Source organism: Cnephaeus nilssonii (assembly GCF_951640355.1).
Source record: "Cnephaeus nilssonii genome assembly, chromosome: 2".
NCBI lineage: Eukaryota > Metazoa > Chordata > Mammalia > Chiroptera > Vespertilionidae > Cnephaeus > Cnephaeus nilssonii.
In genome coordinates, this window is record NC_137073.1 from 110,596,247 (window position 1) to 110,616,947 (window position 20,701).

General features: G+C 49.5%; 1 protein-coding gene across 4 annotated transcripts in view; it reads right to left on the minus strand.

Annotated features, from left to right (window-relative positions):
• Window positions 1-5,543: 5,543 nt before the first annotated feature.
• RAI14 (retinoic acid induced 14) overlaps window positions 5,544-20,701 on the minus strand; it is a 130,524-nt gene continuing 115,366 nt past the window's right edge. Inside the window, exons 12-18 of one of the 4 annotated variants that reach the window (XM_079760348.1) lie at window positions 20,579-20,665; window positions 17,631-17,685; window positions 14,979-15,097; window positions 12,785-14,320; window positions 11,332-11,481; window positions 7,943-8,008; window positions 5,544-7,362 (exon numbers count right to left, since the gene is read on the minus strand). In XM_079760348.1, coding sequence (XP_079616474.1) covers window positions 7,285-7,362; window positions 7,943-8,008; window positions 11,332-11,481; window positions 12,785-14,320; window positions 14,979-15,097; window positions 17,631-17,685; window positions 20,579-20,665 — 2,091 coding nt within the window. In that variant the 3' untranslated portion in view covers window positions 5,544-7,284. Of the gene's footprint in view, window positions 7,363-7,942; window positions 8,009-11,331; window positions 11,482-12,784; window positions 14,321-14,978; window positions 15,098-17,630; window positions 17,689-20,578; window positions 20,666-20,701 lie in introns of all 4 variants that reach the window. The other 3 variants (XM_079760347.1, XM_079760350.1, XM_079760349.1) reach the window with 3 other exon arrangements.

A 20,701-nucleotide genomic window follows, 5' to 3' on the forward strand; every position in this document is an offset into this window, starting at 1 on the left:
ATGGCCCTGAATTATAACACCCAACTTGGCCTCTCCAGTGCTAATCGCTTCCTCCTTTTCCGCAGACCCGGAGACCACATCCCATCCGAGATTCCCCAGGTTTCTTTCTTTCTTTTTTTAAAAAATATATTTTTATTTATTTCAGAGAGGAAGGGAGAGGGAGAGAGAGAGAGAAAAACATCAGTGATAAGAATCATGGACCAACTGGCCCCTGCGCGCCCCCTACCGGGGACCAAGCCCGCCACCTGGGCCTGTGCCCTTGGCCGGAATCGAACCTGGGACCTTCCAGTCCGCAGGCTGATGCTCCACCCACGGAGCCAAACCGGCCAGGGCGCCCCAGGTTTCTTGCTTGCATCTCCCCCCCCCCCTCCCCCCCCCCCCCCCCCCCGGAGCCCTCGGCTTTCCTGAGACGCTCCCGACCTCAGGGTCGCTCCCAAACCTCCTATTGTCTCGGAGGTGAAGATGCAGGAAAAGGAGGTAAATCCCATGATGGGTGGACAGGAGCGCTGCTCCAGGACCTACCGGTTGAAAGCTGCGACCTTCTGGGCTGTATTCGGGACACCCTGCACCGCCCGCGCGCCCCTCTGCTCACCCTGCACCCCAGTTGCTCCAGGGGCATTCAGGCCTCCGGACAGAGGAAAGGCTCGGATGTGACTGCTGACGGCGCTGGCACCGCCTGGGTAGCCTCTCCGGTAAGACTTGAGCCATCTGGTTAGGAGAGCGGAGTGTACGGCTCAGGCAGCTCAAGGAAGGAGCAGGCTTCCGCCGATGGTTAGCAGTTCAGAGCATATTTTCAAGGGGAGAGTCACATCTGGCAAATATCACACAGCCCCAAACGGTGCAGCCACACATTCTTTTTAAAAAATCCTTATCCCAGGGTATGTTTTTTATTTGAGAGAGAGAAACATCGATAGGTTGCCTCCTGGGCCTTGACAGGAATCAAAGGCGCCATTTCTAACGCCGCGACCCTTTAATACAGTTCCTCATGTTGTGGTGACCCCCAACCATAAAATTATTTTCGTTGCTACTTTCTAACTGTAATTTTGCTACTGTTAATGAATCATAATGTAAATATCTGTGTTTTCTGATGGTCTTAGGCTCTACAGCAGCAGCTCTCAACCTGTGGGTCTCAACCCACAGGTTGAGAACAGCTAGCAGGGTCGCCTAAGACCATTGGAAAACAGATATTTACATAACGATTCATAACAGTAGCAAAATTACAGTTATGAAGTAGCAACGAAAATGATTTTATGGTTGGGGGTCACCACAACATGAGGAACTGTATTAAAGGGTCGCCGCATTAGAAAGGTTGAGAACCACTGGTCTACAGGATGATGCTCCAATCAACTGAACCACCGGGCCAGGGCCCACGTATTCTTATACTACGCCTTTCAGTGGCCCTAAATACACACAATAGTGACAATAACACATCTGCAGAGGCAACTGTGGCCAGCATGGGCTCTGGCAGCCTAATGTTTAAAGGTGTTGCCATCATGAACCCTACAATGAATTAGGGCCTATGACAAGGTGAGTTGGAGTTGCTATGCCCCTCCCATTTTCAAAAAACAAACAAGCAAACAAACAAACAGGCTTGGTAGAGAGAGAAGGAAAATATTTACTAGGAATTTGGAAGGTGGTTGCATTTGGTGTTTGTTCTTTCCAGCTTTAAGGTTGAAGTTTAATTGCTATTGATCCAAGACTGCCAAGATATCTGGCCTTTCTGAGTTAGGCCGGAGGTAGTTATTTCTATGAGTTGCTTAAACATATCTTGGGGAAAACTGGGAAGACCTATCAGCTTAAGGTTTAAATCTGTACCCTCAAGTTCCTGAACCCAAATTTTCTAAAGATCCCATGCCCTTTATTCTGTTTCCAACGAGAATTCTCAGCATGGAACAATAATGAGAACATGAACTTGCTTCAAGACGTCATGGTTTTGGTTTTCACTCTGTGTGGCCTGGGGCAAGTCCCAGGCCATCATTTGTACCTCTTGTTTCTAAAAACCCTCCCCAGGTCCAGGAGAGTAAAACTGCAGATGTTTGTGACTGTGAACATCTAACATCTATAATAATAAAAGGGTAATATGCTAATTAGACTGGATGTCCTTCTGGATGTCATTCTGGACGTCCTTCCTGACCAAGCCGTGCCGGAGGGAAGCCAGCTCGGGTCCCGGATGTCTGCGGGCGGCCCGAGGGAAGCCCAGGTCCCAGGTGCCAGAGGGAAGCCTGTGCCCGCAGCCGGGGGAAGGAAGGCCTACCCTTGCACGAATTTTTGTGCATCGGGCCTCTAGTGTATGGCAATAAAAAAGGAAGAATGGTCTCCTGTTCTCGAACACTTATGTCCCTAACTCCTTAAGTTGACCTTCATCAAACTGAAAGGTTCAGTGTCCTGTGATTCTAGGAAATGGCCGTGAGGCTGTTTCTGAGTGTGGTTACTGCAGCCCCCGGCCTGAACGCCTGCTCGAGCGGAGCATTGTGCAGGGAAGTGCAGAACCAGGGCAGGCGCCGAATTCCCGTCGGACAGCCGTGCTCTGCTCCCACCTCCGGTTGATTAGCTCTGACCAGAAGCTCGTGGCCCTCTTCTGTAACGTTAGCAATCGAAGTAAAAGGCCTGTAAAGACCGAGAGGCCCAAGTCTTGGTGATACTTTTTCCTTGCCTTGCCATCTTCACCCTGTCCCCAAATGTGAACCGTAGAGTAAATGGGCTTTAGGTTCGTTCACTCCCTCTGGAATGGGCTGTTAGCAATCTGGGTGGACAGTGGTTTTAGAGGGTGCTGACTCCCCTTCCCTCGTGGATCCTGAGGGGAGAGGCAAGCGTTGCCGTTGCAAAAGTCACAAAGAGGAAGCATGTGTAGAGGGTACTTCTAGACTCTTCCAGCCCTAAAGCAAATGTGATTATTTCCAAACTATTCCTGCCCCAGGAACTGTGAAACTTAAGAACAAAGAAATCCAAATAAACTCTCTCTTGTGTAATTTCTTAAAACACATTTTCTGGCCTCTCAACCTCCTTGGGAGCTTCCTGGGTGTAATCAGAAACAGGTCCTCATACTTGGAGGGCAGGGAGAGACCAAAGAAAAAGGCAGATCACTCAGGGTGGGAGGTGGTGGGTTTAATAAGCAAGGGACCTTACTCCCGAGGCTTGTCTTGGGCAGCGGCAGACCAGATTTGTGCCCCTCCCCGCCAAATCTTAGAAGGTTATATGGAGGCCTTACCTGGGTTCAGTCCAACTTGGTGACTTACCACCAATGTATCATCTCAGCGTTCCAGAGGTCGGAAGCCTGCAGAGGCTGTCGCTGGGCTGGAGACAAGATTGGTTCTTTCTAGGGGCCTTGGGGCAGAATTTTATTTTCTTGCCTCTTCCAGCTTCTAGAGACCCCTGCGTTCCCTGGTTCCTGGCCTCACTCTCCGCCTTCAGAGCCAGCAATGCAGCATCTGTAGCACGGACTCCTCCCACTTGAAAGGCCCTTCTGATCTCCTCAGGCCCACCCGCATAACCAGGACCATCTCCTTCTAAGGTCAGCTGATGGTGAGCCTTAATTCTATTTGCAGACGTAATTCCCCTTTGCCATATGACATCAGATATTCACCGGTTCTGGGAATTAGGACATGGACTTGTTTGGGCCGGGGGAGGGAAGGGGTGTTGCTCTGCCTTCCAGAGTGGTTAACCTGAACGAAATGGCCCGGGTTTAAAATACCTGGAGGTGGCACAGAGGGAACCTTCCTGCCCATCTCTCCCCCTGACTGTTAACATCTTACATCAGCCGAAACCGGTTTGGCTCAGTGGATAGAGCGTCGGCCTGCGGACTGAAAGGTCCCAGGTTCGATTCCGGTCAAGGGCATGTACCTTGGTTGCGGGCACATCCCCAGTAGGGGGTGTGCAGGAGGCAGCTGGTCGATGTTTCTCTCTCATCGATGTTTCTAGCTCTCTATCCCTCTCCCTTCCTCTCTGTAAAAAATCAATAAAACATATTAAAAATAATCCTATATAATAAAAGGCTAACATGCAAATCGACCAAACTGTGAAACGACCGGCCACTGTGATGTGCACTGACCACCAAGGGGAAGATGCTCAATGCTGGCCAGAGCAGCAGTGATGGCGGGACCCTCTCCCTGCCTCTGCAGCAGTCGGACATCCCCCAAGGGCTCCCGATGCGAGAGGGTGCAGGCTGGGCTGAGGGGACACCCCCCCCCCCCGTGCATGAATTTCATGCACCAGGCCTCTAGTAAAAAAATAAAATCTTACATCATTTGGCCGACCTGCTCCTCTTTCTCCCCCACACATGCTCCATTTATAATCGGGTACATCCAATCTTGAATGTCCTGTTTCTTCCCATTTGGGGGCCTGGTCTATAATGAATGTGCAGAAATGTCTCTTTTCTTCCCTTTCACACACCTCCATTTATTGGGGATTTACTCCTCGGGAGCCTTCCCACTGGCTGGAACCCCCATGGATTGCTCCCTCCACCAGCTCCCACAGCTCACGTATGGCAACCATCTTGTCCGGTCCCAGATATGCCACACGCTCCCACGATGCTCGACAGTTCTCTGCTGAGCTGGGAGCAGAAATCTCTCCCTGCATGCCTGGGTCTGTTGCTTTTCCAGCTAGCTCTTTGTCCTGCCTGTTAACTTTGCTCAAAAAGTGTCACCCCATCTTTGCTGGATGATGTTTCTGCTGCGGTCAGCACCCGACATGCCCCAGTTGTGTCCCATGGAAAGAGGCTGTGCTTCAACATGTTGGGGGAGTGTTTTCTCCACACAGCACATCATGTGTTTATCTTAAGATGGGTGGGGTTCATTATTAAAAGCTTTGGAGTCCGTCTTAGGCTTATGTACGGAAAATAAGTTGATGACTCTTAACCACTGTGAAGAAAAAGGCCCCTCTTTCTCACTCGCTCTGATGATGCATACACTATCCCACTCCTGTTCCTCTGCACTCCTGTATCGCATGGTGAGAGAGGGTGAAAATCCTCACGCGTACGCGTAGATGTGTACAGATAGGACAGTCGGTGCATCGTTGTCAGGGCTGTTAAGCACTGGAAGTAGATTGAATGCCCATCGATGAGGAACTAGTTAAATAAAATATAGCACAACCATACTATGACATATTATGCAACAGTTCAGCAGGGGTGGGGAACGTCTGGCCCACGGGCTGTATAAGGCCCGGAGATCATGTGGTCTGGCCCTGCCAAGGCCTTAGGGGTGAGTTAATTAAATATTTGACCAAACACAGCAGGCTCATTTTTAAGTTGATCATTTCCGTATGGCCCTCGAATGGTGTTATAAAAATATCCCAAATGGCCCTTGGCAGAAAAAGGTTCCCCACACCTGGTTTAAAAGCATGAGATGTGTGTGCTGGCAGAGAACAGTCTCCAAGACTTTTTAAGTGGAAAAACTAAGGCCCAGGAGAGGGTGTAAAGCATGCTTCCTCATTTACAGGGGAAAGTTAAATACATGCCACGGAATGTCTCAGATCGCACGGAAATAGCTGTTGCCTGTGGAGACGGGAGCTCAGGGTTGGGAGGAGCCACAGAAAGCAACAGCAGCGATGCAAAATGGAACCAAAGTTTATTTCCGTCAAACCTGCAGTACATTACAAAGGCAGCGTGCAAACCTACGGCGTCCGGCGTTCCCATGGTTAGCCAGAGTGCTGGTAATAAATACGCATCCTGACGCGATAGAAGGCTGTGCTTGTCAAGCACCCCAGTCTCTCTGGTCTCATGCTCTGCAGCATTCTCTGCGTGTGTGTGTGTGTGTGTGTGTGTGTGTGTGTGTGTTCTGTGTTTCCTTAAGTGCTCTGACGGAAAGTCCTTTCACGTTGCTTTGCAGCATTTTTCAAACTGCTGAACTATAAACAAGGCAGGAAAGTAACCCGGAGCTGGGAGGCCGTTTTTGCTTTGCTGTCATCGGTCGGCACCCAGCACGGCCCAGCTCCCTCGGCCCGGCCAGGCGGCCCTGGTTCCGGGCCCGGTCGGAGCAGGCCTGCACTTTCTTGACACTCCTGGCAGGGTTCTGTTTTCTGTTTACGTCCCGCAGGAAGAGCCATGCTGGCAGGGAAGTCGCAAGCAAGTTAGGAACACTTTTTTTTTTTTTAACCTGAAAGTAAAGAAAGGGAACAGACCTATTTCCCCCCCAAAGACCTTGGCTATGCACCCTGATGGTTACCCTGTTGGGGTCCCTGTCTCAAAGGTGCACACGGACGGTGATGAACAGTTCTTCCAGAGAGCCTTCCTGGGCGCTGGCAGAGCCGGGGCGTTCACAAGTGTTCGCTGGGCACGAGGAGGGTTCGCTCTCTAAGAGACGCGCTCAGTTCTCAGGGGTCTGGCAGCTCACGCCGAGTGTGGAATATACAACTGCCTTTTGCTATCGCTGACAACTTTGAGGAAAAAGTCCTATTTCTAAAAAGTCTTAAGCATGGTTACCTAAAAAATATTTTGTTAATATAGTCTAAGGTGAATTTCCCTTACGCAAGGGGTTTCGATAGGAAAACATCTTTAAGAGCCAATAAAAATATTGTAGAGAGAGAAAAGAAAAACACTTTTAAAAAATTGAGGTTAAGAACCATGAGGCATTTCTTTTGGCTGTAAACACGCAGTTTACTGTCCCTCGTCGAAACACGAACGTCTGGATTTCCTGAGCTTCGCGGGTAACGGCAGAAGGCGAGTTTGCATAGAGGGTTTGCAGTGCGTCCACGATTTCCCGAAACACTTTGTAAGGGCAGTCTGCTTCTGTTTCTGAGCTTCATGTTTTAGTTAACGGCGCTCATCAGGCTCAGACTGACCAGCCGGTGACGAGCCACCTAAGGCAGACGGGGGGGGGGGGGGGGGGGGGGGGAGAGAGGGAATTAGAGTTTTCAAATCCACAGGACAGAGGTCAAGGGTCCCAGGCGGGCACCGCATACCCAGCGCTGCACTCATGTGGCTGGAAGTCAAACCATGTTTGCGGATTGGAAACCAGAGGCAGAAGGGGGGCTCCCCTTTACTGTGCGGAGGTGTCCACGTATCGCTCAGGGGTGACGGAGCCGGTCAGGCCCGCAGGACGGTGCCCGGGCCCCAGCACCCGGGCCAGGCGCCGGGCACCGCCTTTCACCTCTGCCGCTGTCCAGTCTCTCCGCGGTTCTGAGGGGGCAGTCTTCTCCCGGGCCGGTCCCCCGGAAGCAGCCTTGGGAGGGAAGAAGCCAGGCGAGGTCACGGTGCACACCACGAGCGAGAACAACGGCAGTGGTCGCCAACAACTCTGATCCCACCCCGAGACGGGCGGCGAGGGGCAGCCTCCCGCCGAGGAGCCCGCTCTACTTCTTCTGGGCCTGGGTCTTACACATGGTAAGGATCTGCTTCAGAACTTTCTGGACATCTTCATCCATCTGGCCCTAGAAGGTCAAACAGAAGACAGTCAGTGGGACCTCAGTGAAGTCCCGTCCCGCCGAGGGAATGAGGTGGCTGGCTGGGATGAAGCCTTTGGGCCCTGATCTTCCCAAGGAATGTTATCCCTAGCCATTCCCACATTTCTCTAGGGAACTGAGCCTGGGAGGGCCCTGCTCTTGAACCCCTGGAAGATGACGAGGCTGAGGCTAACAGAGCCCCAGCAAAGGGTTTCTGGGGTCTCCGTAGCCAATATGAGCCCAGCAAGCCAAACCACCAACAGTGACAATATCGGCAAGCCTCCAACATCAAGACCGGGCTCCTGCCCCTGAGGGTGGGCAGCTGGCGGGTGTGGGAGCAGCAGCTGCGTCCTCCTCATTTCTCCAGAAACGCCCAGGTTGCTCTCAGTAGTTAGGAGAGTTCCCGACACAAAATCCAAAGCCGAGCGCAAGGATTGGAAAGCTTTCCAAGGTACAGGATTCCCCCTAGAACTCTCATTCGTTCTGCTGGTTTGAAGACGGGACTTGGGGCAACATGGACTGCGGTATTTCTTTAAGATACCCCGACACTTTGCAGGCGTTGCCATACCTGCACAGCATACAGAAGATGCATCCTGTACACCGATATGACCTCCTGGTGTTGCTTCTTGCACTCCTGGGAAGAGACCATTTAACTTTGTTACAGGGAGCTGTGGCCAGATGCTCCCCAAGCGACCCCCTCCATCCAGTGCTCACACAGAAAGCTTTTAAACTGTTGTGAGCTCACGGGCTTGTGTGTTTCTGAATACTTGTCAATATTCTCAGGGGAAAAAAAACAACTATTTTATGTCTTTGTATGTCAACTCTAGGAGAAAATTCATGTAAGAAGTAGTTATTATAATCCCAAATTTGTGTGTGTGTGTATACACACACACACACACACATATATGCACACACACATATACATACTTTATGCAAATATACAGATACATTCACACAAGGTAAATAGTGCAAGGAAATAGATTAAATGCAGAAAGTAATCATCTCTGAGTGGTTGAATTATTAGCAATTTATTTTTTGGAACTTTTTTAGAGTTTTCTACATTTTTCCAACTTTTCTACAATGGCCAAATATTATTTTAATTTTAAAAAATACATTCTTTCATGCCCTAGCCGGTTTGGCTCAGTGGATAGAGCGTCGGCCTGTGGACTGAAAGGTCCCAGGTTCGATTCCAGTCAAGGGCATGTACCTTGGTTGCAGGCACATAACCCAGTGGGGAGTGTGCAGGAGGCAGCTGATCGATGTTTCTCTCTCATCGATGTTTCTAACTCTCTACCCCTCTCTCTTCCTCTCTGTAAAAAAATCAATAAAAAAATATATTAAAAAAAATACATTCTTTCAAAGGGAGTTACTACCACCCCCTCCGTAGCTGGTACCACATACTCCCGGGAAGCACATTGACTGAGCTGCTGGGCACCGAGCAGGCGTGTGGCATCGCTCTCCATGCTCCCTCGGCAGAGCTGCTGATGCCTCTACGTCTCCCTGTGGCGCGATCGTTCCAATCCCTCTCGGCGCCTACTTCAAGGAGCCGCACTTAGCTCTCAGCTCTCCTAAAGAGAGGCCCTTCCTCCTGCTTCACGATGAAGACGGAGACCGCCATATCTGGGTCACTTCAACCATCTGCAGCAGTCTCCCCATCCTCCTTGTCGTCGCCTTCCTGTCACTGTGCCGTGTGTCCTTCCCACTCAAGGAGAACCTTAAACCTCAGCCCTCTGACGTTCACGCCATCAGCAGGTGTGCTTGGTATCTCTCTGCGGCTTCCTCCCACCTTCGGTCGCCTCCACGCAATCATTCCTAACTCTCTGGCCCCTGCCTTCCTTCCCATCCGGCTCCTGTCGGCAGTGGGTTGACTGCAGCATCCGCATGGAGGAGCCACCTAACACCTGGCTTCCCAGTTCCTCCACTTCAGCTTCAGGGACTGGCGCCTCCTCCTTCCACCACTCATCTCCTGGTCATGGCCCTGCCTGTCACTGCCTCTGAAACTCAACCCAGAGCATCCCCCCTCTGACCGCCATCTCCTGTCCTCCTAGCAGACCTACCTCAGGCTTCCCCACCTCCCACTGGGATTCTTCAGCCCCATCGGACACCTCACCACTCACTCACTTCTCCAGCAGGCAGCGCACATCTGGCTGCCATTCCACTGGAAGTGTTCTCGCCAAGGCTACCCAGGGCACTGAATGCCACATCTCAGTCCTTGCTGCCTCCTACTCATCCCTTCGAGACTCAGCACGAGCACCACCTTCTGCAGGAAGCCTTTCGAGACTCCCCCCGGCCGGGTAAGCACCCATTTCTTCTGCCCTCAGCATGTTGGGCGTCTCTCTATCGATGCATGCTTACCACATCAGGAATATGGCAAGCCACATTACATACCAACTGTGAGGGCAGGGGCTGTGTCTCATTCATTTTCATACCATCAGTACCTTGGACAATACCGACACAGAAGAACTCCTTACACACATGTTGAGAAATTGTAAGAATGACTGTAGAAACCATTGGCACTTTCTCTGCACGTCTGTGATCACCACTGTCTCAGAAAAATGACCTGCAGAACAGAGCGGGGAGCACCTTCTTCTCCCCTGACTGTTCCTCCAGGGCTAGCGCTGGGAGCACAGCACAGCCGGTGTGGGCCTTGGCGGCCAGCCAGAGTCAGGACGGCAGGAACCTGAACTCGCCAGTATCAGCTCTGTCCTGAAGAAGTCAGAAAAGCCAGGTCCTGTTTGCAACGGGAAGCTAGGGATGGCCCAGGACAGACTAACCCTCAGTTTCACACGGAAGATACATACCCTTGTCAACCGAAACCTTAACGGGTATTGCAGTAACTAAATGATGACCCTCCGAAGACGTCCACGTCCTAATCCCAGGGCCTGTTACCTACATGGTAACGGGACCTTACGGCGTGACTAAGGATTGTGGGGCGGAGAGAAAGAGTATCCTGATTACTGGGGTGCACCTTCCATGCAATCACAAGGGCCCTTAAGAGAGAGAGCAAGGTCAAAGGTGGAAGGAGGCGATGGGAGGACAGAACCACGGGTTGAAGTGCTGTCCTTTGAAGATGGCGGCATGGGCTATGCGCCAAGGAATTCACGTGCCGAGGCCAGTTTGGCTCAGTGGATAGAGCGTCGGCCTGCGGACTGAAGGGTCCCAGGTTCGATTCCGGTCAAGGGCATGTACCTTGGTTGCGGGCACATCCCCAGTAGGGGGTGTGCAGGAGGCAGCTGATCGATGTCTCTCTCTCATCGATGTTTCTAGCTCTCTATCCCTCTCTCTTCCTCTCTGTAGGAAATCAATGAAATATATATATATAAAAAAAAGAATTCACGTGACCTCTAAAAGCTGGGAAAGGCAAGGACATGGATCTCCCCTAGAGCCTCCAGAGGGAACCAGCCCTGCTGACATCCTGACTTCAGTCCAGCAAGACTGATGACCTCCAGAACCTTAAGATAGTGTGTGTTGTTGTAAACCAAGTGTGTGCTGCTCTGTCATAGGAAATAGTCATCGGAAACTAATCCAGACAGGAGAGGACCTTCCGGGTGAGAAAGGGGCGGGGCCAGGAAACAGCTTCAGACCCGAAGATAACGCAACTACCAGGGATCCTGGCCCCGAGCAAGACAAAGTGCTCGCCACTGTCCGAGACGGTTATGACTGTTGTAGAAAAATGGAGAAGGGGCGAAAAGCTGGTGGATGGAAGATCACGCCTACTCCACTGTGCTGCCGATTCCTCCTCCTCAGAGAGACATCCCCCCACTCACAGCAGATAGTAAGTGGAAACTTGACCAGTTCCTTCTTCTGCCCTCACCAAAGAGGGCACCAGTGAGTTGCGCCCTGAAGTACTCCTTTAGGCTGGGACCCCGGCCACGCCCCCCTGCCCTCCCAGCGGGGTGGGCGTGCCGTCGGCCTCGCCCTCCACCCCACCCGGCGGGGCGGGACGGGCCCACTCACCGCCAGCTGGGCCTGGAGCTGCTTGACCTGCTGCTGCAGCCCCTCCAGCTGCTGGCTCTGCCGCTTGGAGGAGCTGGCCGAGTAGGACAGCTGCGAGAGGCTGTTCAGGGCCTCCTTCAGCTTGGTGACTTCCTTGGACATCTCGTTGATCTAGGGAGAAAGGAAAACTGTTACCAGCAGGCAAGAATGTGCCCGCAGAAGCAAAATTCCAGGTACTCCTAAGCCTTGAACACAGCCTCTGCTAGCCTCCAGGACTTGAGACTTTGGAACAATTCCTTTTATACATTTCAAAGGAAACCCCTAAAATGAAACACAGAACAGAATCAGAAAAACCCACGAAGCCTTCTAAGGCCGTTATATTCAAACTAGAGGCTCGGTGCACGAATTCGTGCACAGGTGGGGTCCGGCCAGCCAGGCCCGGGGAGTGGATGTGGGAGGCTGGCCGGCCAGGGGAAGGGGCCACGGGCAGTTGGCCAGCCGGCCCCACCCCCTGGTCAAACTCCCAGTCGAACTCCCGGTAGAGGGGACAATTTGCATATTAGCCTTTTATTATATAGGATAAGGGCCCCCAATTAAATACTGTGTTTTGATGCATAAAGATAACACTATAGTAACATTGATTTCCCTTTCTTGTTTTTTCTTAACAGAAACAGGATTTTAGGCATTCTTTATTTGCTGGCATGGACGATTAGGAATACGTTATAGAAACCCTGATATCTCTGGACATCTTGTTTTAAAGTAAACACAATCCCCCCCCCCCTCCCTGCCCCCTTGGCTTTGGAAGCTCTCTGGAAGCATCCATCATCATCAAGGAATAACTGATCACTAGTGCTTTAGCCCAGGCCACTCAGAGCGTGTGACCCAGGGGACTGGCAGGCAGCGCAGATTCAGCACAGAACCATCCTCCGCTTCCCGCCCCCCCTCCTCAGGCCACACCCAGCCCATCTCTCATCTCCCACACCCCACATCCCTCCTCCCCTCCCCTCCCATACACCTGTGAAAATGAGGGCCAGGAAAGGCAATTTTTATACTGACTCGGGAAAGCCCATGAAGCTTAGGGAAGCGGGTTTAAGTCTGGAAGTATTTGGGTTCCATACGACAGAGGAATCTGTCTGGATTCCAAGCGCTCAAGTTCAAGATCGGTCACAAGCGCTTCTCAGTTTGTGGGGTTACTTCTGAGCTCTGACCCTTGGCAGAGCTTCTGTAAAGTCATTTCTCAAGAAAAATTAGGCACCCCATATATGAAAATGCTTTAAGATAAGGGAAGCGTCGTTCTTTCAAATAAATGTCTAGCCTACTACCCTAATGTGGCTTTGGGGACAGAGGGATTCATTCGTGTGCCGAGCCTCTGAGCGTCCGCAACAAGTTAGTGTGAACAAATGGTAAACACGTGGACGACAGAAGGTCCCAGGGCTCACTAGCCGGAAGCTCAACAGCAAGGGCCCTCACCAACCTTCCTGTCCTTGTCCTCCTCCAGCCTGGACGAGCTCTCCGAGTGCCGCCGCAGCTCCGCCAGCTCCTCCTGCGCACGCTGCAGCTTCTGCACGAGCTCACCGGCTTCTTGCTCTTTGGCTCTCAAGAGAGTCTGAAGGGCTTCCTTTTCCCTCTTCAGCTGTGAGGCCTCACTTCTCAGCTGGGCAGCCTCTGACTGGGCCTTCTCTCTCTCTCGCACGGAATCCTTCAGTTTCGAGGCCCACGCGCTCACTTCACTCTCCAGGGACGCCTGGAGCTTCTCGTAGGCGGGCCTGGGCACCATGGCCTCGGCCAGCGCCGCCTTCTCTTCCACCAGCTGCTTCTCCAGGTTGGCCACCTCCACCTCCCTGCCGGCCAGGAGCTCCTGGAGACCGCCGAGCCTGCCCTCCATCTCCTTGGCGGCCGTGCGCAGCGTGGTGATCACCTGCAAGTGCTCCGTGATGGACACGGAGTTCTCCTTCTGGGCGTCGGCCAGCTGCTTGAGCTGCGTCAGCTCGCCCAGCACCTTGGCGTACTGGGCCTTCGCCTCGGCCAGCGCCTCCTCCGCCTGCGCCCTGGCCAGCCGGGCCGCCTGCATCAGCTGCTCGTGCTCCGCGCGGTGGACGTACTCGGCGGACACGTCCTCCAGGGACTTCCTCTTGCGGTAGTCCTCCAGCTCGGCCTGCGCCTCCTTGTACAGCTGGGACAGCTCGCTCACCTGCTTGTTGAGCTCATCGATCATCCTGTTCATGGCCTCCTTCATGTCCCCGGCGTCATCGCCCGGCTCCTGGGTCATCTGACTTTTCAGAGCATCTTTCAGCTGCGCGATCTCTTCTTGGGCCTCCTGGTACCGCTCGAGCAGAAACGCTTTCTCCTTATTCACAGTCTCAATAACGGAGCCATAGGAGCTTCTCATTTCCTCGTTCTCTTCCACAGGCGGCTGGTTCCCCCCCACCTGCTCCCTCTCGGCCAGCTTCTCCTCTAACGCTCTCACTTTCTCCTTGTTCCTCTCGCTTTCTTCCAGGGCGTCCTGGAGCTCCTGCTTCAGCGCCCGCATCTCCTCCTCGGGGACCCTCAGCCCCCCGAGGTGTGAGTAAGAATCCACGCTCTCGGGCGCCACGAGGCCCAGCTTCATCTGCTTCTGCACGCTCAGGACTTCTTTCATCGCCTCCTCGTACTTGCTCTGCGTTTCCTTCAGTTTCTGGCTGAGGTCGGAGCCGTTCTCGGAAACCTCGGTGTCGTTCAAGCGCACGGGCTCCGGCCTCCGGGCCTGGAGCTCGGCCTGCAGCTGCCGCCGCTCCGCCTCGGAGCGCTCCAGCCTCTTCCGCAGGTCCCGCAGCGCCTCCTGGAGCTGCTGGGTGCTGGCCTCGCCATCGGCCGGGGGCTGGCTCGGGGAATGTGCAAAGGCCGGGGGAGGGGATCTGGAGTTGGGGGGAGAGGGTTCCCGAGGTTTCCCGAGAGACGGGGCCAAGTCAGTGTGAGTGGAATGGAAAGAGTCAAAGCTCAGGTCCGCTTCTGCCTCTTTGGGGGTTTTGGCCTAAAAAAAAATAAGGCAAGAATAATGAAATGGCACCCACGGTGCGGGGAGGTGAGCAAGCACCTGGGAGGAGAGAACACACCCAGAACCTCTGTATGGGCGAGCAGCGGGACCGTTTCGCGGGTGTACTCTGGCCTCGTGAAAAAATATCACCCGAGACCCGGGAGTCAGATTACCGACACTAAGCCTCCTCTGTGCTCTATTCGAACAGATTTTTTAGCGCCACTTTAAAAACTGTGGATTTGCTTTGGCTGCAAAGCCTCTGACTCACAATTTCCCTTTATTTCTCATATTATTTATGCTGAAATGGGCAATGAATGGGCTTAGTACAGTTACTTCTTAAATCTGCTAAATGGTCAACTTTACTAAATGAAGGGCTAATCACATATCTTTATACACACACACACACATAATTTGTCATATTATATATCATACTATGTATATAATTATATATAATTTACCAATTTAGAAACTTACAGAAATAGGGCTAGTGAATAATTCTTTCAAGAAAGAAATAACCTGGAACTATAAAATGCTTAAGGCTAACTATATTAAAAAAGAAGAAACAATGTTTAAGATAAAATATTCCTGACTAACCCTGAAAAACCCAGTATCTTAACCCGACAGAAGAGTCTGTGGTGGCGATCGATCTACCTACCTGCAACTTATCTTGTAATTCCTTATTGTGTAAAGTTAGAGATGCAACTTTGGCTTGTAATAGGACAAGAATATCTGGTTGGTCAGCTTCCGAACTGATATCCAATAAGCTATCAGCACCTGGGGAAAGGAGAAAGGCAATGCAAACTAATGTTTAAAAATTAAACCGTTACTTCTCTGACCTCTAACAAACTCCCTTTCTGCCCAATCCAGTTCTTCCCAGTCCTGACTGAGAATGAGAGCCCCCACCAGCTGGGTAAGTGAACAGCAGTTCTCGGTCCTGGGGCTTCCTTCCTGGGGTATTCCCACCACAATACCAGGTGCCTGGATGCACAGACCTCGCCTGAAGACGGACGGACTGGATCAGACATTTTCCCGTTCACTGGATTCAGTATGGCGTGGCTGCGTTTTGCCCCTCCCGTGCTTAAGGAGTCCCATTTCCGAGAATCCTTTTAGAAATACCTCGGGAAGCTGGCTCACTTCTTAACCCCACCACCATGACACAGGCTCAAACTTTATCAGCTACTCTGAAACTTTGCAAACAGCTTCCAATAAATCTGTCTTTCCCCTCGCCCTAGTAAAAATGTAGCCTGCACACCACTGTCAGACTAATCTCCCTAAAATATGCTTTGATTGGGCCATTCCTTCGGGTCAAAGTGCTTTAATTGCTCCCCCTCCAAATCCTCGAATCCCTTTATCTACATTAGGACCTCTATGATCTGGCCCGAATCTCCCGTTTCAGGTTTACGACTCATGATTTCTTCCTCTGGTATCCCCTACTCCTCAGACTCAAGGTTTCCCTCAGACCCTATATTCTCAACACAAGGCTGCTTCTTTAACTCTGCATCCATACCGCTGCCCTGGAACATCGCTTTGGTTAGATAACCCTGAGGCACCCTTCAGGAGAGCCATGTCAACTCTGCCTCCTCCACAAAGTATCTGCTGACCACTGCAGCATGCTACGGTCTTCTCTAAATCCGCAGTAAACCCCGTGGGTAAACCACAGCTTGTAGACAGCCTACCGGTCATCACGCTGCAATAGCATCTAAAGCAATGCTATTCAACGTGCTCACGGATGGAGACAAAGAACGTGCTCCAGAACATAATTCAATGCACTGCTTTCTTCATCTGGAAAGTCTTCTTGTGAAAAAAGTGTCGGCCGGACAAAACAGGATGCCTACTGATGTCGCTGATGACTTTCTGGTGCGGATTCCTTAAATTTATCGTGCACTGGCAACAGTTTATAGGCTGATCGGAATAGCACTGATCTAAATTGTTTCCTGTCATTTAAAAGTTGTTCACAGCCATTTAATGCAAAGACAAAAGCCGTTCTCTTCATTTGAAGAGGTACAAAATGACGTTTCTCCCTAGATACGCTTACTTCTGACGCCTAGTGCCCGCTGCAGCTTTAGGACATGCAGGCACGTGAGCACGGAATGAATCAGGGGATTGGGAGCAGGACTGTGATTCTAAGCAACAGAAATCCCTTCCAAGATACAATGGATGAGTTTTAAAGTGTCCAATGTAACAACTGTTACAGCAATGTTAACATCGGTCTCTACTGGGAATAACAAAGTTAATATTTACGAATTCTACATGTTTTTTAATTGATTTGAGAGAGAGGAAGAGAGAAAGAAACATTAATATGAGAGAGAAACATCAACCGGCTGCCTCCTGCACACCCCCCGCTGGGGATCGAGCCCGAAACCAGGAACGGAACCAGCGAGCGACCTTTTGGCGCACGGGACGATGCTCAACACCAACTGAGCCGCACCATCCAGGGCCAATATTTCTCATCCGTTAAGTTAAAGGCTCCAAACCCAGGAAATGCTAAGACTAAGAAACTGAATACCGGAGCAGAAAAGGACCTTTGAAGTAACCTGTATTTTAAACTGATTCTAAAGGTCCTATACCACATTCTTAGAGGGCAAACCCGCAGGATGGACTCAGCACCATGAACTAAACCCTGACTCGGTGAAGACAATCTGACTGTGTGACTTCATTGGCACTCTTTTGCGTGTGCCAACCGAAAACCCCACGGAGCAGTTAGGTGTGGCAGACACCGGGGGCGCGGCTGGCTCTTCCTTCAGGAAGCCACCTGCTGCTCAGCTTCACGGAGAGCTGCCAGCTTGCAGCCCACGGACCTCGTCTCAAAGCAAACCTTCAGGACGCAACATAGAAGAGGCAGCTACCGTACTCGAAGAACTTACTTTGTAACAGAACGAATAACAAGACCTGGCAGCAGGTCTAGTATTTCTAGCAGAGATACTGTAAATGCTGCTTCAAGCCAGCTGTAACAAGAGCAAGGAGAGGACGCTACCTGCGGAAGCTCCTGGTGTCAAAGTCACCGGGCCGCTTACACCACTTGGGTTGTTGTCTGTGTTCATAATCGAAGGAAGTGCTAAAACTTAGTTTGGGACAAATGACAACAGAGATACATTTTTTCACATCCAGGCTCCGAGACGCCTTCAAGTCCAGGTGAAGGTGCCGTGAGGTACAGCGGGCATCCGCCGGGTGGCACTGGCAGCTCTGGGGGCGGGGGAGGGCACGCCGGGGTTCTCCGGCCTGCCCACTCAGAGGAGCCCCGCTTGGCCGCTGCTCTCATGGAACAGAGGCGAGTCAAAAGGACAGAAGCAGATGCCTTCCAGCTTACCTGCAGTGCTGTCACTCAGTCTGTCTTTGTTTTCCCGTATGGAGCTGATCTCGGCCTGCTGGAACACAAAGATGACTTACAAGAACATTCCTGATTGTAACGTCCCGCAGAGGAATCAAGCAAAATTTCCTCCCTGGTGTTATCTTACTAGAAACATCCCAAGAAAAGAAGGTATTCTAGTATATATTTAAATATATTTTTATTGATTTCAGAGAAGAAGGGAGAGGGAGAGGGAGAGGGAGAGGGAGAGGAAGAAAGATCAGTGATGAGAGAGAATCATTGATTGGCTGCTTTCTGTACACCCCCTACTGGGGATCGAGCTCACAACCCGGGCATGTGCCCTGACTGGGATTGAACTGTGACCTTCTGGTTCATAGGTCTACATTCAACCACTGAGCAACACCGGCCCAGCAAGAAAAGAAGCTATTTTAAAATATAAGTGAATAGAAGTGATAATTATCTTAAGTGTAATTGCTAAAACATTAGAAGTTCCAGAATTTCTCAAAGCATTTTCCAGAAATTTCATTTAGTAAGTATAATACAAATATCTTCCAAGATGATAATAACTTTTAAGATCCTAAAACTTGAATTGGTACTTTCATAATGAAGTCAAGTAGAAGTTTTACCTATCTGGGAAATACTGATTAAAATACATGAGAAGTACTTTTTAGCTTTATCATTTTATACATTAACTGCTATTAATATGTTATTATTAATATTTCTAAGAGAAATGTTAGTAAAGACCTGTCAGAGAAGATAAAGGTAATTTTATCACAAAATAAAAATTCAATGTATGGTCTTGGACTGACAATCAATCCCCTGAAGATTTCCTTTAAACCTATGTACCTGAATATCTATTAAGATATTGCAAACGTTCCTGTAACTTCAAAGTCAGAGTGTCATTTCAAAACAAAGTACAGCGACTGGCCAGAAATGACCATATTTCATGTTACATGAGCCACAGCCACAAGAAGGGAGAATTTTTCAGCAAAGGAACTTCTGTAAAAGCCAAAATGCTTAAAATGTAAGTGGCTTACTTTGGGCAAGTGGTGATGTTACCGAAAGCTGTCTTTTCACTTTAAAAAATGTATGCCTGTTTTTATTTTCCAACTACTTAACCTACAATAAAGTGCATCCAGTGATATGAGGAGTTCTGACAGATAGACACCCATGGAGCCACCACTACAATCAAGATACAGAATAGCCCATCACCTCTAAAAGCTTCCGCTTAAAAAAAATAAAAAATAATAAATAAATAAATAAATAAATAAATAAATAAATAAATAAAAGCTTCCTCGTGCCTCGCCACAGCCAGTCCCTGCCCATCCCATTCCCAGGCATCCACCACTCTCCTTTTTGCATTTTTCTAGGTTTCTTATAAACGAAATGTCACAGGGTATGAATTTCTTTGTGTTTGGCCTCTTTCATCCAGCACGATGACTTCCAGATCCATCTAGAATACTGCTTGGCCAGCACTCCATTCTTTTTTATGGCCATGGAATATTCCGTTACATGGATAAATCGCATTCTCTCTATCCATTCACTTCTTGAAGGGCATTTGGATTGTTTCTAGTTTTGGGATACTCAAGTAAAGCTGCTATAGACATCCGTGTGTAAGATTTTTTGAGGCATACATTTTAATTTCTCACCGGTAAACTCCATGAGTGGATGGCTAGATCATATGTTGAACTTAAGAAAAAACTGTGTCAAACATTTTTCCCAAGTAGTTGTACCGTCTGACATTTCCACCAAGAGCACTAGAGATCTCATTCTCCTTCGTTGTCACCAACAGTTGGTATTTTTAATCTCTTTAAAGTTTAGCCATTCTAACTGGGGTCACTTTTTATCTTATGTTTTTTCAAGGTCTTTATACATTCTATTTTGGAAAATAACAACTTGTGCTATTATAGCCTCCTTGAAGCCATAAGCATAGGAGACGATATTAGGGTATTAACTGTAAGAGTGTAACTTCCTTGCCTTGCCTTGCATACATATTCATCTTAAGAGTTTATTAGTAAAATCTAGTTAAAGTGAGGGGAGTGATGGGTTGATAGAATCTTTTTCAGATCCAAGTGCTTCCAAGTTAAAAGAAAATTTATCTTTAGTAACTCTTAGATGGGGGAAATAAAAATAAAATTAAACCACTGAAATTTCATTTTAACATTGAGGAACTTTACTTTCACCCTAACCGGTTTGGCTCAGTGGATAGAGAGTTGGCCTGGGGACTGAAGGGTCCCAGGTTCGATTCCGGTCAAGGGCATGTACCTTGGTTACGGGCACATCCCCAGTAGGGGGTGTGCAGAAGGCAGCTGATCGATGTTTCTCTCTCATTGATGTTTCTAACTCTCTCCCTCTCCCTTCCTCTCTGTAAAAAAAAAAAAAAAAAAAAATCAATAAAATATATTTTTTTTAAAAAGAAAAGAAACTTTACTTTCTTCCCAAGTGTAATTTCCTAGTGATTATTAGGTAAATAGATATTAAATACCCTCCCATTCCTAAAAATAATTTCCAACCAGGTGGAATAAAACCTAATGGATTTTTAAAGTTTTTCTAAAATAAATACATATTACTGTTATAGTCAGGAAAAAGGTTCAATTTAAAATATACAGTTACTCTCAGTAAGACATCAGAGAGCAACGTAACTTTTCATCTGATTGGCACTGTATCAACTCAGTTTAGTAAGAAGACTGGCGGTCAGGTAAGCTTCCCCTCTGTCCCTTTTTATTAAATGAAGAAATTCATTATTAGCTAATGAATGCAATTTATTTATCCTATTCTTTTGGTATGGAGTCCACGCCAGGAAAATAATCAAGGGTGCTTCGGGATGAGAAGTTTGTAAACCAATCACTGAGAAATATATTCTGTTTTGCCCAGTGTCGTATAACTTAAACCAAACCTACTAGGTTTCCTACAATTCAGGAGCCAAATTGAACACAGGAAGGAAATACCTGGAAGGGTGGTTCAGCGAAAAATGCTGATTCCTTTCCTGAAATTGGTGTTGAAGTTATTGACCTCGGGGAAGACACATCACTCAACTAGAAAGAGAAAATGAAAACCACCGGTGAAGAAGG